Source organism: Crocodylus porosus, unplaced genomic scaffold (genome assembly GCF_001723895.1).
Source record: "Crocodylus porosus isolate Cpor-Errol unplaced genomic scaffold, CroPor_comp1, whole genome shotgun sequence".
Taxonomy (NCBI): Eukaryota; Metazoa; Chordata; order Crocodylia; family Crocodylidae; genus Crocodylus; species Crocodylus porosus.
In genome coordinates this window covers 43007185-43024117 of record NW_017728909.1, presented here as the reverse complement: position 1 = coordinate 43024117, position 16933 = coordinate 43007185, and the positions used below count along the sequence as shown (strand labels likewise).

Below are 16933 nucleotides of genomic sequence, written 5' to 3'. Positions count from 1 at the left end.
CCCCGAGTGTCACCCACAGAATCCAGAGAGCCATGTACGGTTTCTTCTGGGGATCTAGAATGGTGAAGGTGGCAAGAAAGACCCTATACAAAAAGAAATGGGCCGGGGGCAGAGGGGTGTCAGACATCCACCATTCCTACAGGCACAGTACACAAACCAGCAACCAAAACAGCCTGTCTTGTCAGGTATTTCACAGGTCACTTCCTGAGACTGGGGGGAGGGGGGGTGTACGCTCCAGCCAAAGGGAGAGCGTGCACCATGGAATACCCCTGGTTCAGTGTACAGTGTGCTGGACGAGTTCTGGAGTGAGTACGGGCTACAGAAGGAAAGCCCAGAGACCATGTCCAACCACAGGAGAAGATACAGAAGGCAGTCAGAGACAGAGATAGGCTATCGACCATGGAACTGCTCTCTGACGATGACTGCCAGGCCGTCTGGGATCAGATCTTCCGCAAGGACCTACGTAAAGACCACAGAGCCCTGAAATGGCTCATAGCTCACTGTGCACTGCCAGTGAAGACATGGAGGCACAGAGTGAGGTGAGAGACTAGACCCAGCTGCCCCAGGGAAAGACACCGCAGTGAGAATGAGACCATCAGCCACCTCCTGTGGCTCTGTCCCTATGCCAAGGGAATGTGGGAAAAGGTAATCTGGCTCCTTAAGGAAGTGACAGGAGTCAGGCTGATGACAAGGGAGGTGTACAGACACTTGAATCAACATCAGGGGTCCCAAACAACCCACTTCAATCAGTTTGTGTCCTGCCCCAGGAGTGCTCTGTGGCAATGCAGAAACCTGCTTTTATACAGACACTGACCTCAAGGAAAGATTGTGTTAAAATGTTTCTGAGTGAACTCTAGTCCTACTACCAGAAGTCGGTGGGAGAGGATGGAGAAAATACCGCCAACTCCACCTGGAAAAGGGATATGTGGCACAGGCTGTTCCAAGACCTCTGGGGAGGGGAAGTCGAAAAGGAAAACGAAGAGGACAGCGACGCAACTGGACCTGAAGACAGCGAGAAGAACAACAGGATCAGCAGCAGTGGAAGTGACAGCGACATCGAAAGTGAAAGGACTGCAAATAAACTGAGATTGTAAACCCGAACTGGGGCTTGGACTAAGGAACTGTGATTGGGTTATGGAAGGACAGTGGGTGGGTGCATGGGGGCGCAGGGGTGTGGGTGCATTTATTGTAACGGGTGCGTGGGTTTCTTAATGCGGTTTGAGGAGTGTGATGGAAAGTTTATGACAGAGGATTTTATACATATATATATTCCCCCTCCCCTCCTCAGAAAAAGGTAAGTTCCCATCAGCATTTTTGGCAATAGGAGAATGTGTCAGAATGTGTTCCAGCCTCTCCGAGTGCAGGCCTGGTATTGCAGTACCTCCAGCCCCGGTGTTCATTCTCTTCCAGGGGAACAACTGCTCATTGTTTTTTAAGGGTCTGTCTTTCTCTCTCTGTCTCACACACACACAAAAAGGTTTCTATCTATGTTTGCCCAATATGGCCAAACACATATTTAATAGTCATGTTCAGTGTTGACTGCATTTAATCAACTTCATAGTTGGTTTCCATGGCTTTCCTTTGGCAGCAATTTAATGATAGATAATGTATTTACGGAAGTTTCTTTGTATACAAATGTGAGATGGGGTGCATTTTTTCCTTATGCTGATTAGGGGAAAAAACACGTATTTGTGTAAATATGGTATTTCAAATTAAGGCTGTGTGTTTGTATGCTGTCAGATATGGATGTACTTAAGCATATGTGTTAAAATTAGGTGTATGATTAAGTGCTTTATTAAATTTTAATTAAGGACATTTAATTATGTAAGTACTAGTTGCTATTCCATAGATAAGGATGGGTAAACTTTTGCACTTTAATCAGAATTAAATTGAAAATCTTTGTGCTACTTGCTTTGGTGGTAATTGCAACATTATTGTAATATTTTTGTTCCCATTTTAAGTTTGTTAAATATGAACAGTAGAACATATTTGCACTATTAGAGTACTCTCTTAAGGCACCCAAATAATGTTAAGTTTTCCCTTTAGTGACACTATATAATAACCATGCAATTATAATTATGTACTGAATAATAGTCTTTGTAGAGCTAGGGTAGATTAACTGATTTTTTAAAAGCCACTGGGTGTTTTTCATTTTTATTTTTATGCTGTCAGTGCAGTTGGGAGTTAAAAATGGTGTGACTCAGGGTACCTCATGTCTTTATGGACCCATTTCTTGTTATAACTTAATTTGGATTAATTTACTGATTTACTTGCCAGTTTTCAGGTAACTTGCAATGTATTTAAAATTATATCAAGCTACTTTTTAACTTCCACATTTTCTAATGCAATTTAAAAAATATTATTTTTAAAGAAAAGATTTAGTATCTTCCTGTCTCAGAAGATCTTGTTTTTTTTAGAAGCTTTAAGACTATATCAGCAGAAAAGAGCTGTACTTGGACAACTTTAGCTAGTAACCTGTCTGAAGTGGTTAATTATTTTGATTCCTAGAAGACCTCACAAGAAGGAGTAAACCTGGGTGGATGAGTGATACATCTGCTTTTCCAACTTCACTTCCAAATAATGACACGTTAAGTAGTCACAGTCGACAGAAGAGATCAGTAAGCATTGAACGGTTTGTGGAGACGCTGGTAGTAGCAGACAAAATGATGGTGGGATACCATGGTCGCAAAGACATTGAGCATTACATTTTGAGTGTAATGAATATTGTAAGTTTGACCCCTCTATATGTTAATATAATGAACATGTTGTTTTAAGGATAGGCAGTTATGCAACTGAATTTCCAATTTGAAATTTATGATGCCTTAAGGATGCCTTGAAGTCACAGTTGAAATATAGCAAACGTTATTACTAAAAGTAGAAATGGAAGACTTTCTTTTTTCAAGTCAGAGTATGCTATGTATCTGAAATGACATTTCAATGTCTTTGGGTTTAATTTTAAAGGTATATTGACCCTGTAATTACGTTGGGATGATAGTGTTTGGTCCTGTTGTTTAGACTGATATTCTGAACACTTCTTTCTATGAATGGATCAGTTATGAAACATTCTCACTGGATAAAATGTTTCACTGAAAACACATGTAGAGAGAAATAATTGTGATTTATTTTACAGAATAATTAAGACTGATTTATAAATAACTTTTAATTAGATGTTTTAATAATTGTTCTGATTATGAAATGATATTTTGCTGGCTAATGTTTAAATACAAATTAAATGAACAGTGTTTCTTGTCTGACTTTGTGTCTTTTCTTATTTTCTGGAGGTCAGGTTGCCAAACTTTATCGTGATTCCAGTCTTGGAAACGTTGTGAATATTATAGTGACACGGCTGATTGTTCTTACTGAAGATCAGGTAAGATAAACTACAATCAAATAAACCTTTTACCCTTAAAATACAGGGTACTTCACCGAGTAGCATTATAGAATCCACCTAATTATTATTTGGAAAGCCTGCATTTTAGTAAAACCATCATCTGTAAGCTTTTACTATTTTAAGCAAGTTTCAAGTAGATTGAAGGAATATTTGTCATATCCTGAATATATATATTCTTTACATTAGGTGAATATTAGCTTACTTTTGTGGTTTGCAGTGATTGAAACTTAAAATTGCAATTTTGTTTCTAGTTCTGTATTTTGATAATCTGCAATTTTTATATTGACATAATCATTATTAAAGCTGGAACTGAAAAAATGCATATTCAGTAATGCACAAACTAAACTCTGGGTTAGATTTTACAAAGATAAAAATTGGCAGAAAGAGATTATTCCTAGAAACCACTGCTTCTAATTATAGTCCCATTTTAGTCTTCAAAAGTCTTAACAACTGACCTTAGTAATTTGTTTGGAACATTTCTGGTATGCATGTTGTATTGCAGCCAAACTTGGAGATAAACCACCATGCAGACAAGTCCCTCGATAGCTTCTGTAAGTGGCAGAAATCCATTCTCTCCCACCAAAGTGATGGAAACACCATTCCAGAAAATGGGATTGCTCACCATGATAATGCGGTTCTTATAACTAGGTATGGTTTACTGCAAGTCTTGTGTTTATTTTATTTTCTTTCTATAGCTTTTTTATATTTTTGTGTATATAGAAGCTTCAATTAGAGTAATTTAATGGGTAGGTAATCTTACGAGGGCAAAAAGATAATAGGTTGCTTGTCTTGCATATATCAGACTATTAAAATATAGATTAAAATTTGGAAGGAAAATGTCTATAGACTTTCAATTTCAGTCACTGTACTTCTCATGACTGCTCCAGTAAACAAAAAAAAATCTTACAGAAGAGTTGATGATTTTGCTTGAAAATATCATCCTTTTTATAGTTGAACAAAAAATTCTTAAACTTCTGGGGGGAAGAATGAAAAAAAGTATAAGAAAAACATAGGTCTTGTTGGTATTATATAATGTTTTCTGTGCAAAGAATTATATGCCAGATCCCCAGCTGGTATAGATCAGTGTCACTCCCTTTATGTCGGTAGACACATGCAGATTTTTGCAAGTTGAGGATTTGCCCTAGTATTTGTTGCTCTTTGTTGCACTTAATTATGAAGAGAGACTGATATTTTCAACGCCCATACTGAACCTATTTATATATAAATCAGTCTTGATGTAAATACTACTCATATTATAAAAGTTTCAACACTGCTTGCTCAATAATTTTGCAATTCTGGTAAATATCATTGTATTCCTTTTTTTATAGTTTCAAGCAAGCAAATATTATACTTTACTAAGAGGTTATATTCAAATAGCATGGTGTGTGCATCTGTTTCTTACAGACTGTGTGTTTTGTTTTGTTTTTTAATTAAGGCAGCGACTCCAGTATTGTTGCATATAACTAAGGATCCTTAATTTCCCTGTTACAGATGCCCTTTTTTAGAAAATTTATATTCTACACTTGTTGCTTATGTGCAATATCAATGGAGGTTCTGTGCATTGAAACAATGTAGAACAATCACCTCAGGAGTTAATTCCTTACTGTAACTTATTATAAAAGGCATGGTATGTTGAAAAATATATTGAAAAATATATTGGAACTTTTAAAAATGTATAGAAGCACAGAAGGAAAATTCTAAAGACTCTAGGTATTTTTATGGAACGATTTTAATGCAAAATGCTTTTCTATCAACTTTTCTTTACTATGTCATAGGTAGATTTTAATACTTACTTTTAATGAGCACATGCACTAGTTAGATTAATACAATAAACTCCATAGTAATTGAATAAGCTGTCTTGGTGTGCTGGGTCAAAAATCACTTTTAAAGATCCCTCAGTACAGTATAAAATTCTATTTTAGAGCCTTCATCTTACAAAAACTTGTGTAAAAGTTTAGTGTTATGCATGTGTATAATTCCATTGATTTACTGTGGCTGCTCACAAAGTTAAGCAAATGCCTAAATCTGTTTACAGTGTAAACTTCTGCTAACATAGTGATGTCACTCAAATGTAAAGAGGTGTAGTCCTGGACCAGTATAACTGTGCTAGCAAAAGCACCTTAACTTGTTTGCTTTTGAATCAGGGGTGGCCAACCTGTGGCAGGTGTGCCACAAGTGGCAAAGGTATCCTTTGTGTGTTGCACACAGCAGACTGGAGAGGGAGCAAGGAAAGCAGTGGCAGCTTGGGGAAGGAGTAGAAAGCAGAGCAGCAGATTGGGCAGGGAAAGGGGATTGGAGTGACACTCAGGGAGGTCATGTGGCTTAATTCGTGACATGTCTTCCGAAAAGGTTAGCTCTCTGCTGGCATAGGGGGTGGCAGTTTTACTAAACTGGCACAAACTACTGCTGTTTTTAGTTGCATTACTGTATCTAAAAGAGCATGTTGCTGCTCTTATAGATCAATATTCCTCTTCTGGTAAAACACTGCTATTGTAGAAGTGGTTGTAGTTAATTGCAGAACCTGGGCCCGAATTAGTGACAAAATTTCCTTTGACTTCATATGAGTAATTCTTACTTATTTTAATAGTCCCATTCAACTGAATAGTATTACAGCAGTGGGTAAAAATTGAAATCAGGATTTACTCTCCCTGAAGAAGCTGATATCATTTTATGCTATGATCAGGGATTTTGAAGAAACCATACATTCCATCCTAAAATTGATTATTATATTTGAATAATTTAAAATAAAAAAGACATATTACTATAGACATGTGTCCTTAATTAAATTATTTTCACACCACTGCGCTGGCTCAATATAAGTTCTATTATGCAAGGTGCAATGGTTGCAGGTCAATTTCACCAATAGTTTTGGGTTCACCAAAATTATTTTTTGGTGAATAAACAGTTTGCTGACAAATAATTGCCGAGTTACAAATGAAATATTATACTTGAATTCACAGTCTCTGTTTGGGGATAGCATCAATCAATTTAAAAGGACATGAGGCATTCTTTTCATATGATGGCCCCTCATTGCAGTTATTAAAAAATTGCATGTTTTTGTTGCTATAATCAGTCTTGGGAATGTAGTTTTTGCTTCTTTAGTGCTGCGAATGTTTATACTATAGGAAGAGGAATGCTGACTAGAAAGAGCATTTCCTGGCAACACTATAGCAGCAAACTACCCTCCTTCAACACAGCTGGTGAGTCTCTGAGGGCACAGGGTGCTAAGCCCCTGGAATCAATAGGAGCTACATACTTCAATGGGATTTTGTCTTAAAAGTAGGTAGGTAATATGGCATACACTCTATGTGTATTAGAGGGTCCCAGAAGAATGGCTGACTTTATAAACATGTTTAGCAGTTATCTAATACAGTGTGATTAACTGATAAAGGAATTTCACACATTTACTCTGCTTTTGATTGCTTTTAAACATGTACTGCAGAACTGTATAAAAGTATTTTTTTCTGGTTTTGTCAGTTTTGAACAATATTACTAGATATTAATTTTTTACAAGACTTCTGCTGAACTAAAAGTTAAACAAGTGAAAGCTGTTTTTTCTATCACCGTTTCTTATTGTAAGTTTTACTCAAGTCTTTTTTTTGTCTGAGGCTACATACAATATCTTTATTCAGTGATTGTTTCAATGAAGTCATTGAAAAGAAATATTAGTAATTCTAGGATACTTAGCTGACAGGATTCTGTAGAAAGTCTCTGAATATTAATAGAGTAAAAGTGCTTAGAGGATGTATTTTCTCTCTCCCTAGCGTGACTTTGATTTTAGGAAATGATCTTTGAATCCTAAAACCTTTTTCTTATCTTAAAAAAAATAAAAATAGGCTGGACACTTGTTGGAAGTCTGTATTTTATCATTGAATATGAACAGCAGTGGTATATGATGTAAAGACAAAATTTAGTCCTTACATTTGGATATCACACTGTTGGCGTCACGCATTATATTACTACATTGCTCAGTGGTATAGAACTGGATAAAGGTTTTTCAAGCTGTATACAAAGAAAAACTCAGACCTACCCTTTTTCCTTTCCTCTTATGATTTGGTTCTCATATCTCTATAGATTTACAGCATCTTCCTCCTAGCAGTCTGTTGACTGTCTATGACTGACCACCTGCTTCCTCACCTCTTTGTGTGCTTTAAAAAATCGTGTAGTTTGTTTCCTTTCCTTTCAAATATGAAAATTTAGTTGGTAAAATATCCATTGTTCAAAGTGAAATTATTTTGTCATGGCAGACCTAACCCAACTAAATATGAAGCATTTGCATTTCAGGCACTCTCTTCTTGCCCTTAATTTTAAAGGTAGTATAACATATTTTTGATCATTAAAACGGAATGTAACTTTCTCTTCCTGGCAACTTTTTACCATTCTTAAGTCACCTTATACCTTGGTTAATTCTATAGCAGTAGAATTTATAGACAAGAACATTTCTTGTCTTGGACACTTGTATAGAAAAGAAAGGAGGCATAAAGTGTCCTCTTCCTCCTTTGCAAAGGCTACCTGCTTCTTAGGCCTTGGGGCCATAACAAAATACAAAGATTTATACTGTGTCTTTCTTTTTCTTTTTTTTTTAATTTTACAAAGTGAAATATTTTTAAAGAAAAAATAGGTTGTTATTAAAGTGTGGATTTATAGCCTGAGACCAGTAACTTGTTTTGTCAAGATACTAAACAGCTGTTTTTCCAAATAACATATATGACAGACTGAATAAACTGTGCAGGGAATGAATCTTCTGCCAGGAGAGATCTGCAGCTAATTTTACTTCCCAGTTTGGTAGAAGACCAAAGAAAACACGTACCCAATAACCCATGCAGAAGAGGGTTCCAGGGGGAAATGGAGATGTGTGTGTATCTCCAAAGGGGCAGAATTTGGCCCTTAAAATTTAAATATTTTACACATTTGAATGAAGAAACCATTCATTTAAAGGGTTATGTTTATTTAAAAGAGCCAGTGCATGAAATGTCTTTTCCCATTGGTAGTATCACATCTGAAGACTTTATCTTGAAAATGAAAAGCAAATTTATTGTGCTTTGCAAAACTATGATCAGAATGGCCATGCGTGAGCTTTAGTGACATAGCGTCGGCAGGCATGAACCATGACACCGCTGGTAATGTGCAGTAGCAATGAACTACTGCACAGTAGCTCATCTCTACTGCACAGTAGGGTCAGAAACGACCCATGCAGCACTGGGACTGCACAGTACTGGCGCTTACTGAGCAGTCCTTTAGTGCTTGCTAAAGTGAGTACTAAAGGACTGCACAGTAACAGTTGGCCACTCATACAGATGCGCCTACTCTGTTGTGTAACAGAATCAATTATTACAGTTACAAAGAAAGTAAGAAGATCTTTTTTCTTGCACAAAAAAATTGAGTTAGAGATGGTCTCTCTCTCTGTGTTCACAAATTGTATTAACATGGATTTGGCCTCTGAAATTAGTATCCTAATGTTTAGAAATTTGGGAATTTTGTAATGTTAAAGCAATTGAAACACATATAAATGATGGATTTATATATAACTTCTTTTTTCAGTCCTGATTAACACCACAATACTACTGAATTAAATAGTACTCCATCTGTGAGGAAGCAATAGTTAAATAATAGTACTTATAGTAGAATATGCTTGAATTATACATATGAACAAAATAACAGGTGCATAATGTATCTTATAATGAGTAATCCAGATAGCTTTGTAAAGTTTAGTTTATACAGATTTCAGTAAAACTGGATAATGCCATATATAATCTATTCTGTGTATTTTCTAGTTTTAAGTAGCTTACATATATTATGTTTTAATAACTTACATATATTAATCTTTGTGCCAGATGCATTAAATAGCCATTGAGCACATAGCTCAACACTTTTCCATAATCTTGCTTGTCTTACTACTACTGTTCTTATTTCTTGTTAAATATATTGTTACAGAATATATGAGACATACTGGTTGGTGACAGAGGTAGTCTCCCTTGGCACTGTCAGTATCCACATGAGAGGCATTAACATTGTCATGAGATTGCTGGTTGTGAATTTTTCAAATATTTTCAAATAGAGATAAATTGTAGAGAACTTTTCATGTTTTTTTTCCATATGTGCGTAAGAATTATTTTACCCTGTCATGGTAGACTGAAGGGCAGATCCACTGTGATGAGACACTTGGAAACTCTGTTCCATTGCTCAAGAATACTAATAATGTAGACTACAAATATCTAAGGAAAATTTAGTGGGAATAGAAGTTAATGATTCTGACACTGTAGGAACTAATTATGCCATCAGGGAGCATGGGAGAAGCTGCAGGGGCAAGATAAGCTGAAGAACTTGGCTCCGTCTTCATGCCTGCCTCCCAGCAGAAAAGCATACTGCTCAGAGTGGGTAGCACGGTGTGCCAGAGATGAGGTGACCACCCATCTCTAATTTGGTGGGACAGTCTTGAAATGGGAACATCAAGTCTCAGTCTTGGGCTGCATGACTCCAGAACACATTTGTCCCAGATTTGCAGTGTCATGCAGGGGTTTGGGTTTTCTGTTCAGTGTGGAGAAACACAGGAAATGGTGGGTTTCCCCTTCTAGGCTGGCAGAGTTCCAGCCTGCAAAGAGCTGAGGGGAGGGAGGCTCAGAGGGCGCCATGTGCATGTATGTGCATGTACAGATGTACCTGGGCAGTAATGCAACCCCAGGCAGTGGTAGAGAGCCACTCTGCCAGCTGCTTTCAGGTAAGTCTATGGTAGGGGGTGCAGATTGAGGCACCCATGGTAAGGGAGGGAGTGGGCAGGGTCGGTGGCTGGGACTGGAGCTGGGGGTGCTGCCCAGCTTGGTTGGTACATGGGGCCCAGGGCAGGAATGTGCAGCCGCAGTACCCAGAGTGGGACAGAGCCATGGGTGGCTCATATGGGGGGGGGAGGGGGAGGGCAGCTGCTGCAGCTCCCTACTGCTGTGCACACTCCTGGGGAGGGCGTAATGGGGGTGGGGATGCAGGCTCAGGGCTCCCCACCCTGATGTCTTCCCCCAGGAACCTCACCCCAGCCATGTTGAGATGCCCCCTGCCTTCCTGGCAGCAGTGGCATGGAATTGTGCTCCTTGCTGTTGCTGGGTGGGCAGGGGGCACCTTGCCATGGCAGCACAGCCAGCACAAGGCTCCTGGGGGAGGGCAGCAGGGTGGGGAGCGTGCAGCAGGCCACATTCACTGCTGCCTCCACGCCCCCATGGGCTCCGCTTGGCTCTACAACCAGGGGAAGGGGGCCGTACAACCAGGGGAAGGGGGCTGGGCATGTGTTTCACCTGTCAATTTGGAAAAGGTGGTCACCCTAGCCAGCAGGCAGGGGAGGGTAGCAGCAGCTGAAGTTTACAGAGGAACAGCTGGGGATGCTACTGGTCTAAGAGACGCGGCAGTAGGTGCAGAGAGCTGGATGCAGGGGGAGAAGAGTGGTTTACTTATTACATATGGGCTGCACACTGTGGCAGTTCTTCAAGGTAAAGAGGTGAGTGGTTAGAAGCCAGGTCTTCTATTCTCTGGGTGAGTGTCGTACCAGGCTAAAAGGTGTAAGGCCCCCTCCCCCTTCTCTTTGCATGTATATATGCTGGGCGATCATATTCCACCAGAGGTGGGTATAGAATCCAAACTATGTGCAAGAGCCAAAAATGACATTTACACTGCTACCTAATTGTCACTTAAGTGAAAGCACATTGTCCAAGTTTGCTGATGACACTAAGATGTGGGGCAAGGTGGGCACACTTGAAGGGAGACAGAGGCTGCAACTAGATTTAGACAGACTACAAAAATGGGCAGATGAGAATAGGATGGGGTTCAATGTAGATAAATGCAGGGTGCTGCACCTTGGGAGAAGGAATCCACAGCATACATATAGGTTGGGGAGTTCCCTTCTTGAAAGCACAGAGGTGGAAAGGGATCTTGGAGTCATTATTGACTCCAAGATGAACATGCTGGCCGTGGTCTGGCATTGGCGGCTCAAGGCCAGCCATACCTTGTCATGCATCCAAAGATGCATCTCAGGCCGGTCCAGAGAGGTGATGCTCCCCCTCTATGCAACATTGGTCAGGCCACAGTTGGAGTACTGTGTCCAGTACTGGGCGCTGCACTTTAAAAGGGATGTGGCCAGCCGGGAGAGAGTTCAGAGGAGGGCCACCCATTTGGTGAGAGGGCAGCAGGACAGGCCCTATGAGGAGAGACTGAGGGACCTGAACCTGTTCAGCCTCGGCAAGAGGAGGCTGAGGGGGGACCTGGTGGCTGCCTACAAACTCATCAGGGGAGATCATCAGCAAATAGGAAGAGCCCTTTCTCCCCTGCACCACCTGGGGTGATGAGGAACAATGGTAATAAGCTGATGGAGAATAGGTTTAGGTTAGAGATCAGGAGGCAATATTTTATGGTTAGGGTGGCCAGAATTTGGAACCAACTTCCCAGGAAAGTGGTCCTCGCCCCTACCTTGGGTAAATTTAAAGAGAGGTTAGATGATCACCTGTCTGGGGTCTTGTGAACCCAACATTCATCCCTGCCTGTGGCAGGGGGTCAGGCTAGATAATCTGTTCAGGTCCCTCCTGACCCTCGCTACTAGGAAACTATGTGTAAAGATGAAATAAGATTTAACCTTTATAGTAGGCTAATGCATATATTTCTTAGTTTTCTGTTCTATAAACTCTTTATACCATTCAGTTGCTCCTATATTCAGGAGATCAGGAAATACTTAAGTCAGTTATAATAATTATTGCATTATAACCTTCATGACATTTTATGTTAATGGCGTTCATAAGAAGAAAAAGAAACTTGGGTTAATAAAATGATTAATAAAAGGGAAAGCTACTGCAGATACATCTTTGAAGTATGGATCAATTATTTGCTTTGATTTTGAGATTTTAAGACCAGATCATCCTCTCCTATGGCAGAAGTCATACAAGAGATTTCTGGAGGAAGAATATCTCTGCAAAGATCTGCTTGCACAAATCTCAAATCCCAAAGCAAGTGAAGGAGCCAACTGAGAAAACAGATGCTAAAGGGACAGTTTAAAAGCCTTGTAGATCCCAGAGAGGATGATTCAAGCCATAAATGGTAGTGTATTCCACTACTGTGCAGAAGAGAGGGGCAGCCACCAGCTCCTTTCTGCTGAACGTGGGAGAGGGTAGAATGTGGTTCAGGAATCCATGCTGAGGAGGAGGTTGCTGAAACTGGCCAAGCTGGAAAAGAAGTAGGTGGACTGGAATGGAGATGAACTTTGATCTTCAACCATACTACACCGTGGAAATCATTTTAATGCAACATGGGCTGTATTATGTTTTTCACAGAGCAACTCTCCAAAGTCCCAGGGGCTATGTGTGCTTGAAAAAGTTCCTGATAGCATGGTTCTAGGAGAGCCGTGTAGATGGAATTGCTGCAAATTAATCTGGCTTAGAAGTGCAGAGTTACTGTGATAAAAATAAATATTTTGGGATTCACCAGGCTTTAGGGAGAGCTGCATAGCATACTTTTTGGGGGTAAGGGATAGGGTTATACCAGTGTAGGCAAGCTTTTGGGCAGCTGTGCCAAAAGGTAAGCACCGCCCATTCACCAGAGCCATTCCAGTTCCTTTGCCAGGCCCATTCCACAACTCTGCTCTCTCTTCTCTTCCCTATTTAGTGTGGTTCTCTCTAATCCTTACTGGATTTGCCACGTGCCAAAGTAAGTGGTTACACGTGCCACTTCTGGCACACGTACCATGGGTTGGCCACCCCTTCAGTCGACAAAACCTCCTCCCTCAGGACCACAGTGGAGGATTATCAGTGAGAATATTCCAACTGAATTTTCCTTTTCTTCAAGTTTTTTTGCTGTCAGGAAAGAATGACCCAATTCAAAAAGAAACTGATTATAAAAAAAATTGTTCTTGACAATTCCTCAACTCCATGTTCTCTCTGAAAAGCTTCAGGAGTTGATTGGCTTCAAAACTTCTTTGCTAGGGCTTTTCTTTTTTCATATACTTCTTCCCTTAATCTGTACCCTGGGCATGCAAAGAAGTGCTTTTGCTCAGGCCTGCTACTTACCATTTCATAAGTCATTTCATAAGTTATCAGCCCACAGTCCCTCACCTCGCTAATGAAAAGGTGTCTGATTTCAGGGAACAATGTAATAGGAATTGTGCCTGTCTGGTTCTTACTCTAGGAGGTATTGGTTCTTTAGAGCAGGGCTGTCCAACTGGTAACCTTCAGAGGGTCAGTCCCTGGGCTCCCATGTAGCTCTGGCTCCCTCTCTCTCCTTCAGCATCCATTTCCTGACCCTGTGCCAGGAGGTGATGTGTTGCAGCATGGTGTGGTACAGGGCAGCAGGGGAGGCTGCAGCCAGAGAACTGGGGATAAGGCCAGGGTTGCTTGCACATGATGCATCAAGGAGAGGGGCCGGCACACATGGTTTTCCAGCCTGTAGGTCTTGTGTCCCCTGGCTGATTAAAAGTTGGACACCCCTGCTTTAGAGGGAGGGGGAAAAAAGTCAGTGTTTCAATGGCAGGAAAGTATCTCATGGTTCCTTTCCCATGATCCCTGTTTCTGAAGGCACTTAAAATGTAATGGACACTTCATGCAGTCTTTGTCTAAAACAGAAGTACTCCATTCTCCATGCTGCTCCACCATTATGGAATACAAGGGAGTGAAGGAGAAATGAACCAACTGACTCTTGAATTCTGAAAAAAAGTCTTAAATAGTGGCAGGTCTCTCACTTACTGGCTCTCCCCCCACCCCCATCCCTTGCCCCACCGCTTACCATCACTTGGGCTGTGGTAGGTTTGGGTCCTCTTCCAGCCTGGGGCATGGAGCTCTGGCCTAAGTCCAGTCTGGTAGCAGTTGATATAGTAGCTGCAGCTCTGGCTGGGTTGGGGGCAGGGGGACTGAGGTTGGAGGGGTTGTCAGGTACCAGGTGGGGAGGCAGGTAGCAGGGTGTGGGTGGCAAGGAAAGGGGTCAAACTTCTGGATTCCCGCACCCACCACCTGCCATTGCTTTCCCTGCTAGAGTGGGTGGGGGTGCACATTTAGGATGACTCCCCTAGTAATGAGATTCTATACATGAAAAATTGAAACAAATTTATCTATTTTCATGTATAGAATCTCATTATTGGGGGTTCATCTTAAATTCAGAGTCATCTTGGATTTAGAAAATATCCTCCCCCTATCAAGCAGTAAGTAGATGTCAGGTGAAAACTAGATCATTAACAATATAAGCATATTTCATATGAAAACTAGTGCATCTGCTAGATATTTAAGGTTAGTATATTGATAGACCCACTGGTGAAAGCATAGTCACTTTTCAGTAGGTGTCTCTTTGCTAGAAGATCTCACAAAGTATAAGAGAAGAGAGAGAATAATTTATGTGGACATTTCAAAGCCTATGCTATGGCCACTCAGATCAAAAATTTGAAAATCTGTTTTGTTGCAAGCAACTGGCTCATTGAATACCATCTCTCTGAGCATGGGAGATCTTAGGTGCTAGATGACAACTTCTATATAAAATATTCTTAGCAGTCTTTCTTGAAGTCTAATAAAATTTACAGTAAAGGCGGTGCTCCCTCATTCAGCTGTTTGCAAAAATCTATGAATAGCAGGCAGCCCAAAGGAACTTGACTTGGTGATGCAGGAGGCCTTGTCCTATACAGAGGCAGCTCTTCTGTTTCCAAGTCTATGGGTGACAGGCTATTTAAGAAAACACTGGAAAATAGTATACAGGAATGTAAAGATATATAAAAACTTTCCATATAGATTTTATGACAAAGGTTAAGTCTTTAGCAACACAAAGGATGTTTGAATAAAACTCTAGCAGAAGGAAAAATTTTCAGCAGAAAATCCTGTGGAAGACCTGAATAGTGTAGATTTTCTTCCTAAACCAGCACATCCTCACCATGTCAAACATAGAATGAGCTTTTGTGTATGGGAGCTTACAAAGATGTAAAATGTGTTTCCTTTCCATCTACCATCTGCATCCAAAGTCTTAAAAACAAGTGACAGAAGTCACCATAAGGCCTGATGTTGCAAGTTACGTGTTCATGGACAATTTCCCAATACTTGTCCGAACAAGTAGACCCACTTGCAACTTGCCAGATGTTGGAAGTGTATCAAATACATAATCAAGAAGCATTTTTTGAGACAGACAGATTTTCCTGGCAACAATCATCCATGGTTCACTGTGTCTGTTGCTAGGTTTGCTACTGCCATGCACTAGTATTCTCTCCTGAGTCAGATTCCACAGAATACGTCTCCAAAAATTCTTTCTGAGGAACCAGTCACAAAACATTATATAGATTCATAATGATTGTTTCCAGATCATTGTGAACTTTCCACTGTGGACAGATTTGTAATAAAAAAGCATGCTGCACACAAACTCAGTTTTCATTCTGGATTCTAGCATATTCTACACACTAGAAAGCCTTGTGTGGTATGAGCAAAGATAGAATCTAGAATAGTAGTTCTCAACTTTTTTTTAGACTTGAGGCAACCCTTGGAAAATGCCAACTCTTAGTTTTCACTCATTTTTGGACTACAGAAAAAATAAAGCAATTCTCTGGTTGGAAGGAGCTCAGAACAACCACAATAAGTCAGAATGATTTTAACATTTTTAATGCCTATTTGATATCTCTGGGTTTATCTTCTGAATCCTGTTTGCATACCTCTAAGTGGGTTATTCAGCTTGCTGACTTTTGCAGGTAGCTTTGCCCCCAAGGAGCACTTCAACCTCCCAATAACACAGTCCTTAAAAGTACACACAGAACAAAACAAAATAAATGAAACCAAGCCCTTCTGCTTCTTTCCAGGCACTTGAGGGGGACCCCTTTTTGTTCTGGCTCCCAGCCCAGCAGCTTGGCTCTCTCTGGCAGCCAGCAGCTGAATGCACCACATGCTTCCTTCTCTCAAGCTATTTCTTCACAGGCTTCTCCTGTGGCGGCTTTAACTCTCAGTGGGCCACTCCCTCATTACCAGGAAGCTCACAGTTGAATGCCCTTAACAGGGCTACTTGACTCCACTTAAGGGAACATGCCACGCTGTTCTTAAGAGTGAAGTTGGAGATGCTGTCTTCCAAATTTAGCGGCCCCATCTTTCTTGTCAAAAAAGTCCATGTTGGCATGTGTATTGCTGGATTTGCTGTAAGACCTGCAGCCTGAAGCAACTGGAGTGCTATCCTGATTCACTGAAGATGTTCTTTCCAGGTTCCTGTGAATATCACTACACCATACACTCAGTGAGGCTGTAGTATCTTGCCCATTAGCCGCTGGAAAGTGGCTGGGGCACCATGGAGCCTGAAAGGGAGGTTTCTGAACTGATACAGCCCTTAGGTGTTGTAAGTGCTGTTAGCTCCTGGGACTTTGGAATGAGAGGAATCTGCAATTAACCCTTTGTCAAATCAAGGTATTGTTATATATTTAGCTTTTTCTGGCCACTGTAGCTAAAAAGGAAAGCCTACAAAGGATGGAGGACGGGATTCACCTCCAAGGAGAATTATTCTGCACTGGTCTGGTCCTGCAGGGAGCAAACCAGGAAAGCCAAGGCTGCAACTGAACTCCAACTAGCTTCA

At 40.6% G+C, this 16933-nt stretch overlaps 1 protein-coding gene across 1 annotated transcript in view; it reads left to right on the top strand.

The window, feature by feature from the left end:
- The window catches only part of ADAMTS6 (ADAM metallopeptidase with thrombospondin type 1 motif 6), a 346787-nt gene that overhangs the window by 41294 nt on the left and 288560 nt on the right, over window positions 1-16933 (top strand). Inside the window, exons 5-7 of the mRNA XM_019532140.1 lie at window positions 2509-2726; window positions 3287-3370; window positions 3894-4039. Of these exons, the coding sequence (XP_019387685.1) occupies window positions 2509-2726; window positions 3287-3370; window positions 3894-4039 (448 nt within the window). The remainder of the gene's footprint in view (window positions 1-2508; window positions 2727-3286; window positions 3371-3893; window positions 4040-16933) is intronic.